Genomic DNA, 19,925 nt, shown 5'->3' on the forward strand with positions numbered 1-19,925 from the left:
GTCTTCTTTAAATAACAGAAAGACTGGCCTTATCCCCTGATAGGGGTATCATATTTTAATATAAATCTCAGGACAATGCTTTTCCCAAGGTAACCTAAGGAATCAAATACATTGATTTAGTAAAAAAAAAGATCATATTTAAACAATATGAATTCATATGGATTAAACACAAACATCGAGGATCTGCAGGGAACCCAGGAAAGATCAGGGATAAACTCCAGATTCAGTCAGTTGAAAAGTATTGGGGCCCTGCAAAGAAGAGGTAGTTGTTTTTAACTGACCACTGTGGCAGGATGAGGAGGATGGAGAAACACGCATTGTTGTGGAGGACCATGGCAGAGTGTGGTTTCTCTGTTTTGTCAGATAAAACGTGTAAAAGCCTGATCAGATGTTTTGAGGTTAGGAGGAAGGATGGTCATAAATTGCACTTTAGATGCTGCTGTCACTACACATACAATTCACTCGTGCTGAACCATTGGATTTGCTTTTGAAAAGAGGACACTGATTGGCAATAACACTCTCCCTCTTGTATTGAATATATCCTTTATTTTCATAAACACATTTCAACATATTTGGGTTTATACGATGCATTTATTTTCTTCCAAGTCTTCTCTTTGTACAGTCAGAAACTAAAAAGTGGATCTGGATAAAAAATCCTATTTCCCCGCTTTTTAGAAGCAACCATTCAGAAATTGAACACATCAAACAAATAGACCGCAAATATGGGAAATAACAGACACACCCCAGACACACAGCTCTACATGCTACAGGCTTACTGCTACATCAGCATCAGAGGCAATAGAAGTAATATGTCAGAAGCCAAAATGGTTGGTTCAAAATTCAGAATCAGTGGAAATTTCAGCACACTCAATATATGTTCAAGCAGCAGCTGCCAGTGTAAGCTCATTCAGTGAAACTATCACAGACATCATATCATTGTGATGCCACTGCCATTCAAAAATGCAATCTTTCCTAGTGCATTAAAGACATACTCAATGGTGTAATACATGTGTACTGCCTCCCTTTATTTAACTCCTCCATTATAGTTCAATGTGGTTTAGATGAGATAAGGAGGGCTTTCTGATATCTTAAAAACAGTATCATTTCTCAGCAGCAAACATTGATAGAGATATATGGGACCGCATGCTTCTACAATAGCGGGGAGTCAACTGACCACAAGTTGTGACCTAAACCCGCTGACCTGTACGGAGCAACAGTAGCTTTTGTAACGGCACAGCCTGACTGCTGTCAAGGTGCCAAAGCTTTGGTTGATACAGACAGTCAGAGGCCAGCAAATGCACAGGGATGGTAAATGGCACTGTAGCAACAAATAGGAATTAAAAACATGAAAAGTAGTATAGGTGGAGGTTTACTGTTCAGTTCTGCATGTGGAAAAACAAATGGACAGAAAAAGCTATTCAATATGTAGTGTAATATAACTGACGGAAAAAAAGAACATAATGTGGAGTGAATATAAAACCTATGAGATTTTACATGTACAGTACTGTGGGACATGCGACACAGGCCCTTTAGACTTACATTCTGCAACAGTTCATTGTTTTTCCTGACAGTTAAAACAGCACAGTTGAGGCCCAAATTAATGTTTTTAAGAGATCAGTGTTCCTCCCTTTCTGAGTACACACACACACACACACACACACACACACACACACACACACACACACACACATTCACTAATTAATTATGTCAGAAATAGATTATAGAGATATAATACCAATATGTAAGTACTCTGTTATATTAAGAATAGTACGTTTGCCATGCAGTGTTTTGCCATGTTGCAGTTGCAGGAGCAGTCTCTGTGGGTGTTGTTTGTGTGTGTGTGTGTGTGTGTGTGTGTGTGTGTGTGTGTGTGTGTGTGTGTGTGTGTGTGTGTGTGTGTGTGTGTGTGTGTGTTGTACATGTCACTGGTTAAAGGATGCGTGAAATAAAAAGACTGGCATAGAGGGGTGAGTGAGAACGTAGCAGGAGGCTGGTCATGTAATGTTACCAGTCTTACACAACTTCCTCGTACAGTCACACTCAAAAAGAAAAAACGACAAAGCTAATTATTTACCTTAAGCATCAGTCTGCTGTCTTAGTCGTAGGCATACAGAGAAAAGGGCTCCAAATTGGCCTTGAAACAGTTCTAGATTCTAGATTAGCTCACTCTTCTCATCTCCTTTATAAACCTCAGATTCTTGCAACAAAGAACACATCTTTCAAAGTGGCCCAAGTCCTTGACTTAAAACAAACAGAAAAAGCCAATTAGATTTACTAACAGTTCATATTAAAATTACATTAATTATTGAATTGTTTTAGGAAGAAAATTAACTTGTACCATTGACAAGCTGGGATATCTTAGATATCATGAACCTGTTACAGTACATTAACATTAGCATAATGCAGTTGGATTCAAACTCTCATCTTGCTGATTAAAGCAGATTGTCTAAACTAAAATTATTTTAAATCTATAATTATGATTACTATGATTCATTTTTAAAATGTGAGGGACCTCGTTATGTTGTCGTTATCTGAAAGTGAAACTTGAGAAATCTGGTGTGCTTCACAGTTGCACATGGTTCAAAAAGTTTGGGCACCTCTGTTCTAACCTTAACAAGATAGTGAATACGGTTATTTCCCAAAGTGTTGATTTGTTCCTGTAAGCCTTGCAAAGCATGATGTGCTCTTGTCTGAGACATTCATAATTTCAATGCAGTATAAAACTCGTTTTTCTCTCCCCCTTTCTATTTGACATGAACATGAAGTGTCCTAAATGATCAGACAAGCAAACCTCTCTCTGAGTCCTCCAAAAAATAATATGTTCACAAGCCACCAAAACTTCTTTCTGATTAGTCTCAGGTGAAAACACAACTATCGCTGTGGAAGTGTTGAATACGTATTCTTGGGATTACTTACTAAACAAAATGAAAAAAAAGCTGTTATTCTTTTAAGCTGAACAAATGTTTCATCTTCAGTCCATTTGAATGAGAGTAGGGCAGCAGTGGTCAGGCAGTTGACATCAGAGGTGGACAGAGCAAAAGGCAGGCTTTAGTGTGCTATCAGCTTATCACAGAGCTGATGGGTCGAGACCACAGAAACAGAGTGGGCCTCTTTTAAGTGAAAAATAGAACAGGGGGGTCTTAGGAGGAGAGGGGCCTGGCACCACTGATGAAGATGATCTCAGCTAGCTGTCCTTTGGTTTGTGCTGCACTGAGGGGACAAAACAGAGCTGATTGTGTCCAGAGTGAAGACAAAGGAAGAGGCACTCTCTGTGGTTTAGGCACAGATAAGGTGTTTGTCTTTATGATTATCAGTGCATGTGTTGAGTGTGTGTGTGTGTGTGTGTGTGTGTGTGTGTGTGTGTGTGTTGGGGGCTTGACAAAGGTAAGAAGGAAGGTGGTCTTAGCAGGAACAGCCCCCCTGGCTCTCTGAAGGCAAGTCTTTGAGGCTCTGGCTCCCGTGGTTGGACATGAGGTTTACATCTCCCTCCATGCTTTCATTCATCTTCTCACAGATGATGTCCACCAGACGCTCAAACACCTGCTTCACACAGATGTTGTCCTTAGCGCTGGCTTCAAAGAACTGGAAACCTGAGGGAGAATGCAAATAGCAAATATATGCATAATAAAATAAACACAGATACGGTGCATAAAGGCTAGAAGTTTGCCAATAAGACAAAACCGCATGAGTGAAATAGTTGTTACCTAGCTCCTCTGATAGTCTCTGGCCATCCTCTGTTTGAATGAGCCTGTCATCCTCCAGGTCACACTTGTTACCAACCAGGATCACCTGAGCGTTGTCCCATGAATATGTCTTAATCTGTGTTGCCCTGTAGCACAACAGAATGATCCACAGTCAGTATGATTCGCAGCAGTTTGAAAACAAAAGGATTCTTAAATCACTTTCTCAAAGCATAAATAATAACTAGCTGCTGGTCAACAAAAGTCTCTGATTAAAAAACAATAGTAAATATGCAGTGACTTTGTGTTGGTGTGTGCATAACATCGAACTTTTGGTTTGGTTAAATCTCCAAAATAAAAGCATGTGGCAATCACTTATATTAAATAAGAAGAGAGATGAAAGCTGGATTATTTGAGATCTTGTTACTCTATGTTACATTAAGCAGCAATATTTCCTGGTGTAATTAACCACAGACCAAGGTGTTGATGTCCAACTCACCAGTCCTGAACTGCATTGAAAGAGTCCTGGTTAGTAATGTCATATATGAGCAGGAAGCCCATAGCACCTCTGTAGTATGCTGTAGTGATGGTACGGTAGCGCTCCTGCCCTGCTGTGTCCTGCAGTCACACACACATGCACACAAACACAAAGTATAATTCAATAAAACTATAAAAAAAAAAAAAAAAACAGAAACTCACAAGTAATCTTTCATAAATGAATTTGACCACAGGGGGGCAGTATTGTCAAAACGATGACCAGTTGCTGCACCACATACCTCTTACCGTATTAATGAGCTCTACTACATGTCTACTCCTTAAACACACTCTTTTTTCAAACATACAGCAAAATGCAGATGGATAGTTATTACATACGACATTTCACCACATTTGTCATTTTTAAATTGAAAATCACTTTGTTGTTCTTAGTTGATCTATGAAATAAAATGTCTAAAGAACACTTGTTAAAATGACAGTCTATTTCCATCAGGATGGAAACCCTTGAACAAACTGATTTTGCATTGGTTTGCCTTTGTTAAAAACACTGCATGTTTTAATTCAATTCTATGCTCTTGAAATAAATATACATGCACATGCAAAGTTGATCGTGTCACCTTAGAAACAAAAGGCCAGGACTCGATTGCACCCTGTATAACCTCTACACTTTCTCTCCTTCCAAACCCCAAACGGCTCCCAAACATGATGCTCCATACTAAATCTACCAGAAGATGGCATTCGATAGCAGCTCCTGCCTCAATCATCCCTCATCAATCCAGGACCTCTGTTGTGCGTCAGGCCAGCAAGAAGACAAAAACAGAGATAAGAGAAATTGCAGGCCTCACAGAGGAGGCGTGGCAGCTGTGCGTTGGTGCCTCTTAGACACAGCGAGTTTATCAGAAGCATCTTCTACTAACTCAATGAAGGCTGTGTGTGACGTCACGGACGACAGCTCGCGCAAAAACATCAAACAGGGTTGTTGGTAGAGCAACTCCCCTCCACTCTCAGGGTTACTCTGTAACCTGTCCAAGTCCTTCTTCTTGGCATCGGGGCCCTGTGTATTCCTCACAGCGAGGAGGAGGAGGAGGAGGAGGGGGGGTAGTGGGTTGTCCAGGTAACTGGAGGCCATTGAGGGTTATGAATGTTCCATTACAGCTGGACTGCTCTGTTTGGATGGCCTAAATTGATCCTTCTCACTTAACGGAAAGGGAAAGAGGGCAGTGTGCTTTGCTTCTGTCTGAGAGAGTGAAGGAAAACATTGCATTATTATTCTATTTCTTTTCAGATTTTTTCAGGTGCTATTTTTATATCAATAAAGCCTCAAATATTCCAGATCCATATTTATCTGATCCACACAGAAATGAACAAATATTTGGCAGGGTTGGATGGGATGTTTAACCAAATAGACGGTCTACAGGGTTGCTATAATTAACCCCAGCGGGGAAACAAAAGCTGCTCCCTCATGTTTGTATATGTATAAAGGGAGATGGGGGTGGGGCGGGGGGTTAACTCAGGCTTCTGCACGCTCTGAGACGTCTCTGAACGTGGCGTCACCTGCTGACCCAAAGCAGTGTCCCACTCGCAACAGGATATAATCTACCTGCGTCTGTGCTTGTGGATGTTATTTTTTTTAACCGAGTATGCTAAAGGTGTGTGCCTGTTCAAAGATGAGGAACATATTTCCATGACAGCGACAGGAGGGATGTAAACAACATGTGCGCACAGTGTACATATACTTGATATACTTCATGTTCGCAGCTCAGGGGCCATGTGGGGTTGTTATCAGGCCAGCCTGTTTCCATGACACATAAAGTGGGGCTAGCAGATGGCAGAGTGGAATCATCAATATTACTCTTTGTCTTTGGACCTGGTGAAACCGCTTACCGATGAGGTTCAATGGGAGCTAACACGATTTTAACAGGCAGCCTTTCTCACAGTTGATTATTAACACCACATAAAGGAGTGCTCAGAGACATGCCTGACGGTCCCACACCCTTTAAATACACTCCCACACAAGCGCCGCAGTAAATCCTTGTTACGTCTTTGTCAGATGCTGATAGAGAACTTCCTCTACTTCCTGAGTTTAGGAAATACCATGTTTCTTTGTCAACTCAACAGCACCATCAGTAGTTAGGCTAAGGCTCGGCAAACACCACACAAAGTTTCCGCAGCTGTAAGAATATCAAACACCGCTAACAGTGCATGCCATGTATTACATACACATGTTTAGTTAGGTAAGTGAGTGTGTGCTTTGGTGTAGACTCCTTTCCTGCTGATTCATCTGGGTTGTTCTTTGTGTATAAAAACAGTGGGATACACACTGTTGACTCAAATGAATCATCTGTTTGAGCAGCTTTAACAATGTGTATCAATGGGATTTGTAGTCTACAATGAGGCATGTGGGGGTGGAGAGAAAAGTATGGATACATGTTATGGAGCACATCAACGACATGCATTGTAGTAAATACTTAGGGTTATTGTTTTACTGAGACTATCAGAGCTGTTGATCCGGCTCTCAGGTTTTAGTCTCGCTGTTTCCCTCTGACAGTAGTTTCAAAGCATGGACATGTGTACTCTGCATCTATGTGGCGTCAGAATAATTCTAACAAACATCTCTGAATGTCTATGACAATCTTTTACAATTGTTTTCCGCCTGCAGACTTGACAGACTTTTGGCTCATATACAGCATGGCTTACAAAAGTACATTTCACAAGTTTGGTTGATTTTTGGAAGACTTTTGTTTTTTTTAAATTTACACATCAACAGTTTAATGTGAAAAAGAATCACTTGTGGTGACACACCCAAAATAGTATCTGCTGAAGCTGCAAAGCAAACAGCAAAATAGCATAATTAGCAACCTGTGGAAGTCAGAATAATGTTTAGCAGCTTCAGAGCAACAAACTTTCTTAAGAGACCAGAGCATAATCACAACTTAAAACAAGGACTTATCTATAGGATATTACAGAATTGTGTCTGCTAATGGCTCTGCCAAATCATTGTGTTTCCAGGTCTTGTTTTAGCTTCTTCCTTCTTCCATTGCAATAAATAAATACATAATAACAATAATAATAATAATAATAATAATAATAATGCAGGCGTAAGGTAAGACAATGTATCTTGTTTCTTAACCCTGACCCAATTGACAGGTTGATCCAACCTTCTTTATACATTGACAGTATGTTCAGAAACTACACATTTAGTGCTGGATAAGTGTAGGGAGGAAGGATATGTGTGAAACCATGAGGAAGTAATGCCTTGTGCACTTGAACAATTTAAAGTCTTAACTTGCACAAGGGCCACAACCCACAATTCTAGACATACCATGTCTTTAAAAGGTCTTCTGGTAAAGCCTAAAGGGACTTCTCTGCCAGAAAAGGATTAAAAATGGGCTTGCTTATGTTTTTTCAATCTTTTTTTTAATCAAGCAATAATATCTCAACAAGACTTGCACAAGCATTTTCCCAAAAAGGGAATGGAGTTTACACTAACATTATTTATTGGCCGTATGATTTGGCAGCTGACAACTGATACTTGTTGTATGCCCATTGTTTACCTGCTACAAATGCCAGAGTGGTAATACAATGTAACACAAGAATTGAGAAGCACAGTGATTGCATCTTTGATCCACTCACCCAGATCTGCAACTTGATCCTCTTGTCATTGCGGAACACAGTCTTGACCTTGAAGTCGATGCCCACGGTGCTGACAAAGGCAGAGGTGAAGGAGTCGTCTGCATATCGGAACAGGAAGGAGGTTTTGCCAACACTGCTGTTTCCAATAATCAGCAGCTTGAACATGTAGTCAAAGTTCTGATCGGCGGCGTCCTTCTGGGAGGGTTGCTGCTGGAGCCGGGAGTCATTTGATGCCATCTGGAGAGGGCAAGAGGAAAATGAACGAAAACATTATTCCTGAATGTAGCATTTGGTCGTCAAATGTTTTATTCATATTTTTGACAAACATTTATACGTTCTTTTTGTTTTATAAGTGACTTAAAACAGTTGTAATTATCAAAAAGGTATTCTTTATCTTTAAATTGGAGATTCTTTTTTTTTACATAGACTGAAGATAAATGAGAAAATATCAGAGAATGACTTGGAACATACGTCTCTGAGATCTGCAACTTGTAATAACATTGCCTATATTGCAATGACAACAGGTAGCCCACCTGGTACCAGAAGTACTGTTTTTGATCAACACAGGGGTTTCATTAAACACCTTTCTGTACTCTTTGGTCCTTCCAGTTAACCTCATAGTCACAACCAAACTGACACCAATAGATTAGCTGACAGCCAACTTACAATTATTCTTAATGGCCAAGCATTGCCCGTGTATCAAGGCCTGACAGGTCAGACATTCAAACAGCTGTGATGTTTTGCCATGTTGTCTTTCTTTCTGGTTCTTTGGTCTCACTCCTTCCTCTGAACAACCTCAGCGCAATTTACACTCAGCGAGAAGGAGGGGGATTTATAGGTGCAGGTAGAGGACAGAAGGGGATACGTTTGTACCTGCACACACACACACACACACACTAACATACACACTGGGCAGCCTGTGGTGAGGAGCATTTAAGTTTATTTCTCTTAGCCAATCATTTTTTAATTCCTGGGTTTTATTATTTTATTTCTGGATGGAGATCACTGCTAATACTCTTTTTTGGTATTTTGTTTTACTTGGGTTAGTTATATTTCTTAGGTAGTTTTAGGGGAAGAACCACCAGCTGAAGGAGGGAGAGCAGCAACATTTTTGGGTGTGAAATGGAGAGCAGAGAGGTAGCCAAGTCTATCACTCCAAACAAACACACAGACTCACACAGCTTATCATTCCCAGCATCCAAGCCTGCCTTTATCTGCTGAGACTTGTCTCCGTGGAGACCAGAGTCGGAACCAGTTGCCGGCAAGCGCCGTTAGTGGCCAAAGCCGTGAGTTCACGTAGCGTTTGACCAGCCAGATATCTCCACAGCAAGATGAAGATATCACACAACCAACAGGCTTTATTAAAAAAAAGGCGAGAAGAAGAGGCTCATTAATGGGACATTAGAGAAGCCTTGTCACACCATTAACAGGGTGAAAATCTGTCAAATATCAAAAGAACTGCAGAGGTGTAAGAGGACGGGACGCTGTGAATAATCTACAACAGCTAGATGCTAGATGACGGCATCATTAAGGAAACAAGTAACGCAAACACAATTAGCAATTCATTATTTAATATCATTAATATTTAATGCATACAGCAAAGCTTATATTTTGCTGCAGTCTGTTGAAAACATTGTTTATATGAAACGTATTAAAAATCATGCGCTGTTGGAAACCTCCTGAATTGCTTTGAAAGCAATAACCCAACATATTCAAAAGGGTGACCATCTGCAGGAATCTCAAATGCTGCAGGTCCTTGTTTAAATGCCAACTTTACAACACAACTAAAAGTGTTTCAAGCCTGGTTCAAAACAACTGTTTACAGCTGATTTCCCCATTCAGCAATCTGGGCTGATATGTGTCTGCTAGGTGTCACCTCAGCTAAATCCAGACAGTTTGACAGCTCAGCGTTGTTTGTGGTCCTGGTTCCCTCTGGAGGATTTTTTTTTTAAAATCAAAATTTCAGACTTGTGGATGAATGTGTGGTTATCTGTGTAACAGACTTTCAAAGGCGTCTTTGCTCCTGATTTTCATGCGAGTTCATTCTAGTAGGCCTATTAATCAGTTAACACTTTCAGCACCAACAACCCATGAGATCGGTTAGTTCAGTGGTTGTCACACATTCATTTATTTTTCATGAGTTAAAGGCACAGTATGTATATTTCGCCGCCAGGGGGCTCTCAATCAAAACAAGAACAAAAGATGACGTTGAGGCTGGCGGGGGAATCATGATGTACCGACAATGTATCCAAGTATAATTTAGTTTTTAATAGAGCAGCACATACAGCAACAGTACTGCAGCTTTCAGAGGAAATTCCCTCTTCCTTATGTAGCGCCCTTTGACGTAACATCTGGTGTTTCCACGGCAACGATAAACATGTAGTGTTTTGTCATGGCGGCCGCCGTGACCAGAAAAACTAGCTGATTAGCATAATCTTAGACTAAAAAAAACTTCCATTACTTTTTATTATTATTATTATTATTATTATTATTATTATTAATAATAAAACGTTCAACTCAATCCAAGCAAACTATACAGTTAGCTTTGAATTCATAATGTGCAATACTACCTAAAAGAAATGTTGGTCAGGAGTTGGTTGAATGCAGTGGTGGCTGTTGTAGAAAGGAAGCTAACAGGTTGTCAACAATGTTGTTGTACCTTGAGATATGGCCTGATTTTCACTTTCATTTGCCTTTCAGTTGGGCATCCACCAGAAAGCATACCAACAAGAGTTGTCTGATTTCCAATGTTTTGACAATTTGCAAACCTGGATCACTTTTGAGAACAACATTTGAGTTTCCAATCTGGTATGCGGTCAGAGGAAAGTAGCCAGTGATTAAATATTTAGAATTATTCCGCTTTTTGGTTCAAGTAAAAAGTTACACCTTTCATGGATTTAGAAATATTCGTATACAAGCAGTGACACACATACCGCCCTGCCCACTGAAGATGAGCATGGATGAGGCAAGATTTCCACATTCTGTGCAAACTTGCATGATGCTATATGTTGTAATGAAATGCTGTAGTTCATCAACAGGATAAGAACAATTTCACAACTTGTCAACAACAACCCCTCCAGACACAAACGTGCTCTGTCTGTGTTATATGTTGTGTTCAAGTCTCAAGTCTTTCTAATCTCTTGAGACACCGGCTTTGAAATCACATGATGCCTGTGCTGGGCAGGGGTCTCCAGGGTACATTTTTCTACTTGTAGATCCCATAGCATGATGTTATTTTCTTACTCCAAGGGGTTTGCTCAGTAAAAGCCTGAGGTAACCCAGTCACATGTTGCTCATGGTTGCTGCAGCTCACAATGTCTGCAGGTTAAAATAAGTAGACTGGTACAGTTTGTAAAAACATGTATTGAATGGTGTTCACTTGTTCTCTGAAATGTTATTTAATGATGTGAGTTAAAATAACAAGATTTGTTTGTGATTTGTTTTTACTTAGATACATAATAGAAACTTAAGTTTTCCAAATTCACACTGATAGGAAAACATTTTGCCTATGAAAAATATAAACTAAATTAGGTCAAATATAAGGAACGCAGCCCTATGAGTTCCTTTTGCAAGTCATTGTGGAGCAAAATTGGAGCACAGTCCACATAGCAAAGGTCTTATTTAAACCCAGCTATCCTATCAATGATCAGTGAGTTTCCCCCCTTTAAACCCAATATTTGTGGGTCTTAAAGGAAATATTCTAAAAATTACAACTGACTGTCATTAAAAAAAAAAATCCTTCTTGTGTAATGAAAATATGATGTATGCAAATAGAGCAACGCTGTATAACAAAACAGCATACTGAGCAGCAGCCTTTGTAGGTGGGCCCTCCCAGTACCTGTCATGATATCAGCAGTGAGAGAAGACAAGTAGGCTACTGAGGATGGATGAGAATGAGAGCTCCTTCATGGCACACTGGAGAAGCATTAAGCGCAGTAAAACAAATAAAGGTCATTAGGCTGAGCAGGGCCTGATGATGGACCTGGTCCCTCATCTGTCACTGTTTGACGAGCCAGGAGCCACAGCAGCCTTCCTGACCCGCAGGAAATGACCACTGGGCTGTTTGTTGATTAGTAAGCAGCTGTCACATCAGTTCATCCAAATGATATGATAGACAAGAGAAGAGCTAGGGGTATTTTCAAAACTGAAAAACTTGCAACAAAAAAAGTTGTGACAAAAACCCAATTACAAGGTAGGGTAAACTAAATTCTTTAAAGATAAAGAAACCGTGTTGACCCTGAAGGGCTCCCGGTATGAAGGAAGTGTGAGGCAGGAAATCGGCTGCATTCAACGACTTGAATTCACTTACCTTCTTGAGGAGGAAAGCAAACGTCCACCTCGGTTCTCTTCAACTCTTGGTCAGTGATGATCTAGGCAGCTGTCCTCCGTCCAGCGGTGATGATGTGTCAAGTGTTGTTACCCACAAAAGTAGAGCAAACAACTAAAACATCCCGTTTCGTTCTTGCAACAGCGCCAGCAGCAACACACGCTTTTCCTCCTTCGTCAGCCCCGTGTCGAGTTGAGCGGCTCCCGGATCTCGATTGTATGTTCAAGCTGACACTGTAGTTGGAGCTCCCTCTATGACAGAGTTAATGCGGCAGCTTCTGAAAGCTCTGATGGGGCTGTGCCAGTCAACACAGCTCGAGGAAAGGGCTGTCCAACGTGTGCGCGCACATGAACGCGCGCATGATTCACTTAGTCCTAAAGGTCCCACTACACCTACAATATATAGTTTTTGTTGTTAAAAAAATATATATATAAATATATATATATATATATATATATATATATATATATATAGGGATGAATATGGATCAATTTGGACAGTTAAGCCTAATCATATTATCTTTATATGTAAATACTTACATAACTTGATTGACGTGATTAAAAAAGCAGTTTCTGTGGATATGACATCACTTCCTGTGGTTTGTGTTGAACGTTTGCTGCCTGCTTGTTTGCAATAAAGTTTAGCACGTGTAATTAATCTGATATTTTAATGCTGGTTCCTCTTTTAAATTTCAAATTCAAATGAAATTAAAAAAATACATTATTATTGTGTTTTTAATTCAAAAACAGAATGTGTTTTGAGAGTCACACTTTACCAATTAAAGGTGTGTGTGTGTGTGTGTGTGTGTGTGTGTGTGTGTGTGTGTGTGTGTGTGTGTGTGTGTGTGTGAGAGAGAGAGAGGAAGAGTTAACCATCCTGTATTTAATATTTCTGTCTTTTTTCTTCTGTATAGTGTAGTAGAGCTCTAAAGCTATTTACAATATTATCACATGAGTGGCTATGACATATAAATCATAATAAAAACTGACACAGAAGGTACATTTTCCATGTCCCACTTTACCCTTTTTCACCCTATATTAGCTGTATAACCTAAGTATGCAAAGACTCAACAGTATTATTATTCGTAGTATTATTATTACATCAGTATGGTCACTACTGCAATATTGTCCCTGTCTAGCCCCCCCCCCCCCAACCTCCCACCCCAAATGATCCCAATAAGATACTTCAGGGGGGTAAGGAAGGACATGGTATATGTAGCCACCAGACAGTTACAAATAATTGCATCATCTCTACATTAGAAAGAACTGAATAAAGCAGCTTCAGATTCCTCGACTCATTATTAATTTAACACACCATATTGCTGCAGGGCTGCTCTGCAGTATTATTGGTTTTTACAAATCATGGTCCCTGAATTTGAAGCACTTTATACACAGTTTGTGTGACTGCGGCAATGACTCTTGAATCTCTTTCCCCTTTACCGGTTAGAAAGAGGACCATGGAACTTCTGGTGCAAGCAATACATTTTGTTTCCCTACTTCCTTGTGTTTTACTTTGAACATAGAGACTTGAGGAATTTTAAACTCAGAAGGTTTTCCTCATATCTGGCATATCTGGCTGTGATATACAAGCTGGAGTTTTTACCCAGCAGTCCTACAACTTTCTGAGATCTATGGGTATAATATATATTTCACTTACAATCTCTCCCAGGTCATTCCATTAAGAGGATCAACTTGTTTTTTTGTTAGATAAGGGTTATTTCCTGATGCTACTACAATGAACAACCTGACAAGCCAGCTCTTGACCCAATGCATTCACTGTTGAGACTAACTTCCTTGTGCATTTTTCCAATACTACAAAGACACACATAACAAAAAAACTGTTTGATGGTTTATTCCATAATTTGTCTATTAAGCTAAAAACAAATCAATAAATAAGTCAAGTTTCAATAAATATATAATTTCTGATCACAATAATGGAGTTAACACCTTTAAAAGGACCAGCATTAATTGAATTCATAGGAACATCTCTTCATTTCTAGTCAGTCCCTGCTTTTTATATTGATAGACTACATTATAATCCATTAGTGCTAATGTTGTAGCTGCAATACTGACAGAGCCTCTCTCAGCCTGGAGCAGCCAACACAGCACTGTTCTTTGCATTCAAGGCATGTCCTCTTAACCTGATGTACGTCGCAGGTAAATAAATGAAAACCTGCCTATTCCAAATACAGGCACTTTCTGTTTGGCCTGGGTTCAATCACAAGCCTCTATCACTGAGGATTCAAGGACTTTGTTTCTGAATCAATAAAAACAAGTTTTATTTCAGAGCAAAAATGACAAGAACACAAAAACTGACCAAGGTGTAATGCAATACAACAGCAGATAGTTTAATCACTCAATCAGAACTAAATAAAGAAATAAAACATTGTATCATAACTTTATCAGACTGTAAATATTACAAACCCATTGCAAGCAAAATGTGATGGAACTTGCAGCTAATGAATGTATTTTTGCAAGTGAGACAGTGTGCGTGCACTTTTTAATGGACTAATTACTCTCCTATACTCCTGTTGTAATAGATGTAATTTTATATTTACATTTCGATAAAAGATTTAACAATATCTTCTGAATGAAGTGCAGTGTACTATGCTGCTGATGGACCAGAATATTCTTTTGTCTAAACATCGCCCCCTGCTGGGAATGATAGGACATTGCCCAGACAGCAGGTGAAGTTTGCTGATTACATTTTACCTAAGTATGTTTTCAAAGGAAAGTTTAAAAATAAATGATGTTCAAATAATTGTTAAGTCACATTTTCAAGCGCCAATTAGATACTAATTGACAGGAAGAAGAAAAGTGCTTGAGCAACATAAAAGTGACATTTTTTTCCACAGGTGTAATAAAACTTATGCACGATTTGTATTTACACTTTAATGTTGTCACTTACATAATTAAAGAAAATTATTTTACAGCATTGCAAAATACTGAAATCAACAGAGATGTGTTTCATATTTTGAAACATTTTGTTCTCTAAATAGTGGATAAATTCAAAGCTGTGTAGATCAAATTGGTTGTGGTGCAGATGACTCCGAGCAGATTGCAGAGGTTGGACAGCCCGTGGTAACGGCCAAATGTGCTCTTGTAAGCTCTGTACTTGGGGTCCTGCTCTTTGAGCTTAGCATATGCCTCTCTCTGGGTGCTAAGGCCAATCTGATTCCCCAAGCCATGTTCCTTCTCCACCTCCCTCATTTGGAACATCACCTCAGTGGCTGCTGGGCCAAACCAGCGAGCGTTTAGACCGGCCATGACCAGTGCCACAAAGTACAGAGCCATCTGGAAGACAAGAGAAATTCCTCACTGGAAGACAACATTGTGCTTATTTATGTACAAATTGTGTGATAATGATAAGCGTTTAAAATATTTAGTGCAGTTTGACCTGTAAACTTTCATGCCAGTCCAGCAGATCTCTGGGGTGGTACACAGCATACAGAGCTAAGCTGACACCACTACTCCCCATTAGACAATAGAAATACACAGGGAAAAGCTTACTCTGTACCAGGCCAAAGGTGTGCAGAGGAACCTGCCACACCAATGCAAAACCTGCAAGACAAGGAAGCAGACAAAAAGAGTATAAAAGGCGATACAATAAAAAGATAGAACATAAACTGAACTGTTTGGCCTTCAGCCATCACTCTTCTGTTTGTGTGCCTCATACCTGCTATGAAAGAGACCCAGACCTGCATGCCCCAGGAGAAAGAGAGTGCAAGAAGGTGTAGCACTTTCACCAAGTCTGTAGGCTCCCCCTCCATCACCATTGTGTCACCCTGCAAAAAAACATACATTATCAACATACTTCACCTGCATTATCCATTGACATATGGTTGACTTTGCATGGGGTATGTTTGATATTGGATTTTGTGGTATAGATTATATGCTCTAGTATATTTATCTTGTCTCTCAATTATTAACATTACTTTTATTCTACTTCTTGTGCTGCTGCTCGACAGGTGTAAAGGGTGGTGTCTTAACTGTGTTTTTTATATTATATGTGTTTAGTATAGGAATCATATAACTGATTTCAAAACATTTGACCTCAAGGTACAGGTAAAGGCAATTTAAAAAAAAAAGGTTTTCTGATTTTTACTCCTTTAATAGATAGGTAGGCATTTTATTGTCATTGTATTTAGGAACACAATGCAACTTTGTTAGCAGCAATCCTGTACAGCAGCATATTGATCATATGTATATATGATGAAAGGTTGTGCTAGATTGAAAGAGAGGCAGTGGCTAAAATACACGAGGCATAAATAACACTTTTTTGTTCAGCGGTCACAGTGCAGTGACCGGGTGAATAAATACATTGTTATAATGACTGAATAGATAAACAGTTTTAAAGTGACTGAGTCAATAAATAAACAGTTATAGTGCAGTGACTGAATAAATAGATGGATCCAGGTATCCAGGGTTGGCTCACAATCTGAAAAAGAAGATTTTGCTCGAGCATTTCTTGCTAATAATTTAATATCACAACAAGTTCAAGCTCTGACAAAAAATAGTTTCCAGTGTTAAGTGGTGCACATCTGTTTTAATTTTATGCCTCTGAAATGGTTTGCTGTCTTGACCAGATACCCCTCCATTGCAGAAGAAAGTTAAGTCGATCTTAATACACTGTTATTACTATAAATCGCGTTAAACATGTCAATGATGTGAACCTTTAATCTGAAGTCATGTATCAACTCTATAAACATTTCACCAGGTCATGCTTATATGCAAAAAAAAACAACAACAACAACAACAATGAAATGACATGTTAGATGTGTGTTCTTCCAGCTGTCACTCCTTAAACGATGTGTGGGATAAAAAGAAAACATGGCCACAGAGATAGTGGTCTTGTGTACGTTTTAAGCTGGTGCTTCACATGTGCAGTAGACCTGATAAGATGTGTCTCAAGACTGAGAAAACATTGCACTGCAGACCAGAGGAAACTAAGACTGTAAATATTGAGAAAACGCACTTTTATAAATGAGTCACAATTACAATGCATCCTAAAACCACCACTTATTAACATCATGCAAGAGGGCTGGGTGACCTGTCTGGAGCTACTCTGTCTTTAGCAGTTTATTTAAAGTGTTTACATTTTGTATCTGACATGCTAACCAGTGTTAGCCTCTGAGCAGCTGAGCTACATGAGAGTCATACAAGTTTTATGTTGAATGCGTTAAGCTACTTGTTTCATATTACATATACATGCACGTCTACTAAGTACACGTTACAATGACCTGCACTTACCTCAAGGTCCTTTTCCCGGTTTCTGGAAAAAAAATTAAATGTAGACTACTTTTTGTGACCGGTCCAAAGGTTCAGGCTTCTACTTCCCCTGACATATGAATGATTATTGGCTCCGCCCCTTTGACGAGATGGAAGATTTTCATTCATTAGATGTTTATTTTCGGGCTTTACAATTTGCTCAAGGCGACAGTTTCTATTATTTGTTTGGACTTTGTTACAAAAAAAATCAATTTAATTCAAAGTTATGTAAAATAAGAAAGCGGTAGAGAGTCACTCGATGACAATAGGACTTCTATGAACATATTGGAAATTATATATATTTGTACAAATAAAAAAAAATGGAAATAAAATCTGCCTTTTAGATATAACACACTTTTTGGTTCAACAGTCTGACCTAGTGGCCTGCAGTCTAATTCTGCCTATGAATATCATAGAATCAATCAAACACAATGTGTCAAGGGCTCTTTACACATCTAGATATTTGAAAGTCAAACAATTCCTTGTGCTTTATCAGCTCATGTTTTCGAAAGTGCTTTACACTGAAAATATCCAGTGACGTCATATAGGCCTAGCCCCTTGATTTTTAACCATGAGAACATGACAAAGTGTAAAAGTAGGTAATTATAAGTCAAGTCAAGTCAACTTTATTTATATAGCACATTTATAACAGCCGAGGCAGACCAAAGTGCTGTACAGTAAATCAGGCAAAATACATTACATCCAAAACATCATAAAGACACGTAAAAGCAAAACTTTAAAGTAAATTAAAACACAAAACAATATTAAAAGTTCTAGTAGACACTGCTGCTGTGATAAAACACTCAACTAGAGGTAAAAGCCAAGGAAAAGAAATGGGTTTTTAAAAATGACTTAAACTGCTCAGTTGTGGCAGCAGATCTTATTTTAAATGGTAATTTATTCCAAAGTGTCGGAGCTGCAACAGAAAAGGCTCGATCGCCCCTAGTTTTGAGCCTTGTTTTGGGCACGTCCAGGAGCAGCTGGTTGGAGGACCTTAGTGCTCTGGATGGAGCATGAACATGTAGTAGTTCACTTAGATAAGAATTCAAAACAACGATTGTAATACTTAAGCACAATGCCCTCCAATAATTCCGGCTTACATCTGTAAATATCTTGTTACTGAATTTATATTCAAATAATTTTAACTGTTACTGTTCTGATCTAACCATTTTACTTATATGGGGCATTCTACTGAATTAGTTCAAAGTGCAGTCCCATTACAAAAAAAGGTTGAACCAAACAATTAAGTATTCAGACATGGATATTTACTGAGATTATATTATGATCTATTTAAACCCAGGGCATTAAATGAGAAAATCATCATTTATAGGGTATTTTCTAAGTAGACAGAAGTAGCTGTCCCCAAGACAATCCTGTCTGAAAATCAGTGTGTAACTTTAAAAATTGTCACTACCGAACACACATTCTCTTCAATTAATGGTTAGTAGTTAAATCTCATTATTTTGAAAAAAATGTGTCCAAAAGTCTTAAAAGCAGTGAGTTTCTTTAAGTATCATCATTTCAATCATCTATTTACAGCAAATAAGCAATTGATAAGTAATATTTGTACTATAAATGTTCATGGATGAATATTTTTCTTAAAAAACTAATTATTTTATTGACCACTAAACATTTGTGTGTAATATTCCCAACATCAGGCATGTTATGAGTTAATATTAAGCAATAAGGTTGAGGGAATATTATACAACCTTGCAAAGAAAATACTGGTCACTTCCGAAACACTTAAAAAAAATATATATATTGAGTTATCAACTAAAATGTTATGATACTGATTGGTTAACTGTATGTTCCATCTCATAAATCATTAACTCTGAAATAAATCTGATCAGCGTTTTACATTTTAGAAAGAAAGATTGGACATAGAGTTTGAAGAATTGTATAAATTTAAATTTTAAATTTGTTTAAAAAATCATTTTTATTTATTTTATTGTGGAAACCGTCAATAAAAATTTGTAAAAATAATCTTTACATAAGGGAAGTAAACATAATATTAACAGGTTAACATAATATTGTTTTCATCATAGTTTAATACTATGTTTTGGTAGCGACAAATTTGGGGAGAGGAAAAACATTCCAAAACAGTCTAAAAATACAATATCAAATTTGACTGTTCTTTTACTAGATATGTGTACTTCAGATATGGTACAATATATATAGGGAAATAAATTTGGGAATAAAACTTTAAAAAATTCAAAATATTTCCAACCTGACTTTGAACCAATTCGGTAGAATGGCCCATATATGAGGGAAACTCAAACCTCATATAGTCAAACATGCTATTTACAGTCTCATCATTTTATAAAGGGAAGATATTCTTACAGGTTTCAGGGTATTCATCTTTATGTACACATGTGAAAAGCCCTACATTTTTAGTGTATATTTAATTTTATCTGGATATTTACGATGTTATGCTTTGTTAACAGATTAACCTGAAAATAATTGTTCATTTATGTTTCTGGCTTTTGATAGGAGGTTACATCATTTAAATTGTCTTCTTATTTC

At 38.4% G+C, this 19,925-nt stretch overlaps 2 protein-coding genes across 2 annotated transcripts; both read right to left on the reverse strand.

Annotated features, from left to right (window-relative positions):
* Positions 1–526: 526 nt before the first annotated feature.
* On the reverse strand, positions 527–12,456 carry rab3db (RAB3D, member RAS oncogene family, b). The gene is made up of 5 exons (XM_061026259.1): positions 12,118–12,456; positions 7,809–8,045; positions 4,180–4,298; positions 3,705–3,829; positions 527–3,590 (listed from the first exon to the last, which is right to left on the reverse strand). The coding sequence occupies exons 2-5, from the start codon at positions 8,043–8,045 to the stop codon at positions 3,403–3,405; spliced, it is 669 nt and encodes a 222-aa protein (XP_060882242.1). The 5' UTR covers positions 12,118–12,456; the 3' UTR covers positions 527–3,402.
* A 1,940-nt stretch (positions 12,457–14,396) lies between these two features.
* On the reverse strand, positions 14,397–17,516 carry tmem205 (transmembrane protein 205). Its single transcript, XM_061026564.1, has 4 exons — positions 17,385–17,516; positions 15,811–15,919; positions 15,532–15,695; positions 14,397–15,428 (listed from the first exon to the last, which is right to left on the reverse strand). The coding sequence occupies exons 2-4, from the start codon at positions 15,908–15,910 to the stop codon at positions 15,126–15,128; spliced, it is 567 nt and encodes a 188-aa protein (XP_060882547.1). The 5' UTR covers positions 15,911–15,919; positions 17,385–17,516; the 3' UTR covers positions 14,397–15,125.
* Positions 17,517–19,925: the final 2,409 nt, after the last annotated feature.

Source organism: Labrus mixtus, chromosome 20, assembly GCF_963584025.1.
Source record: "Labrus mixtus chromosome 20, fLabMix1.1, whole genome shotgun sequence".
Lineage (NCBI taxonomy): Eukaryota > Metazoa > Chordata > Actinopteri > Labriformes > Labridae > Labrus > Labrus mixtus.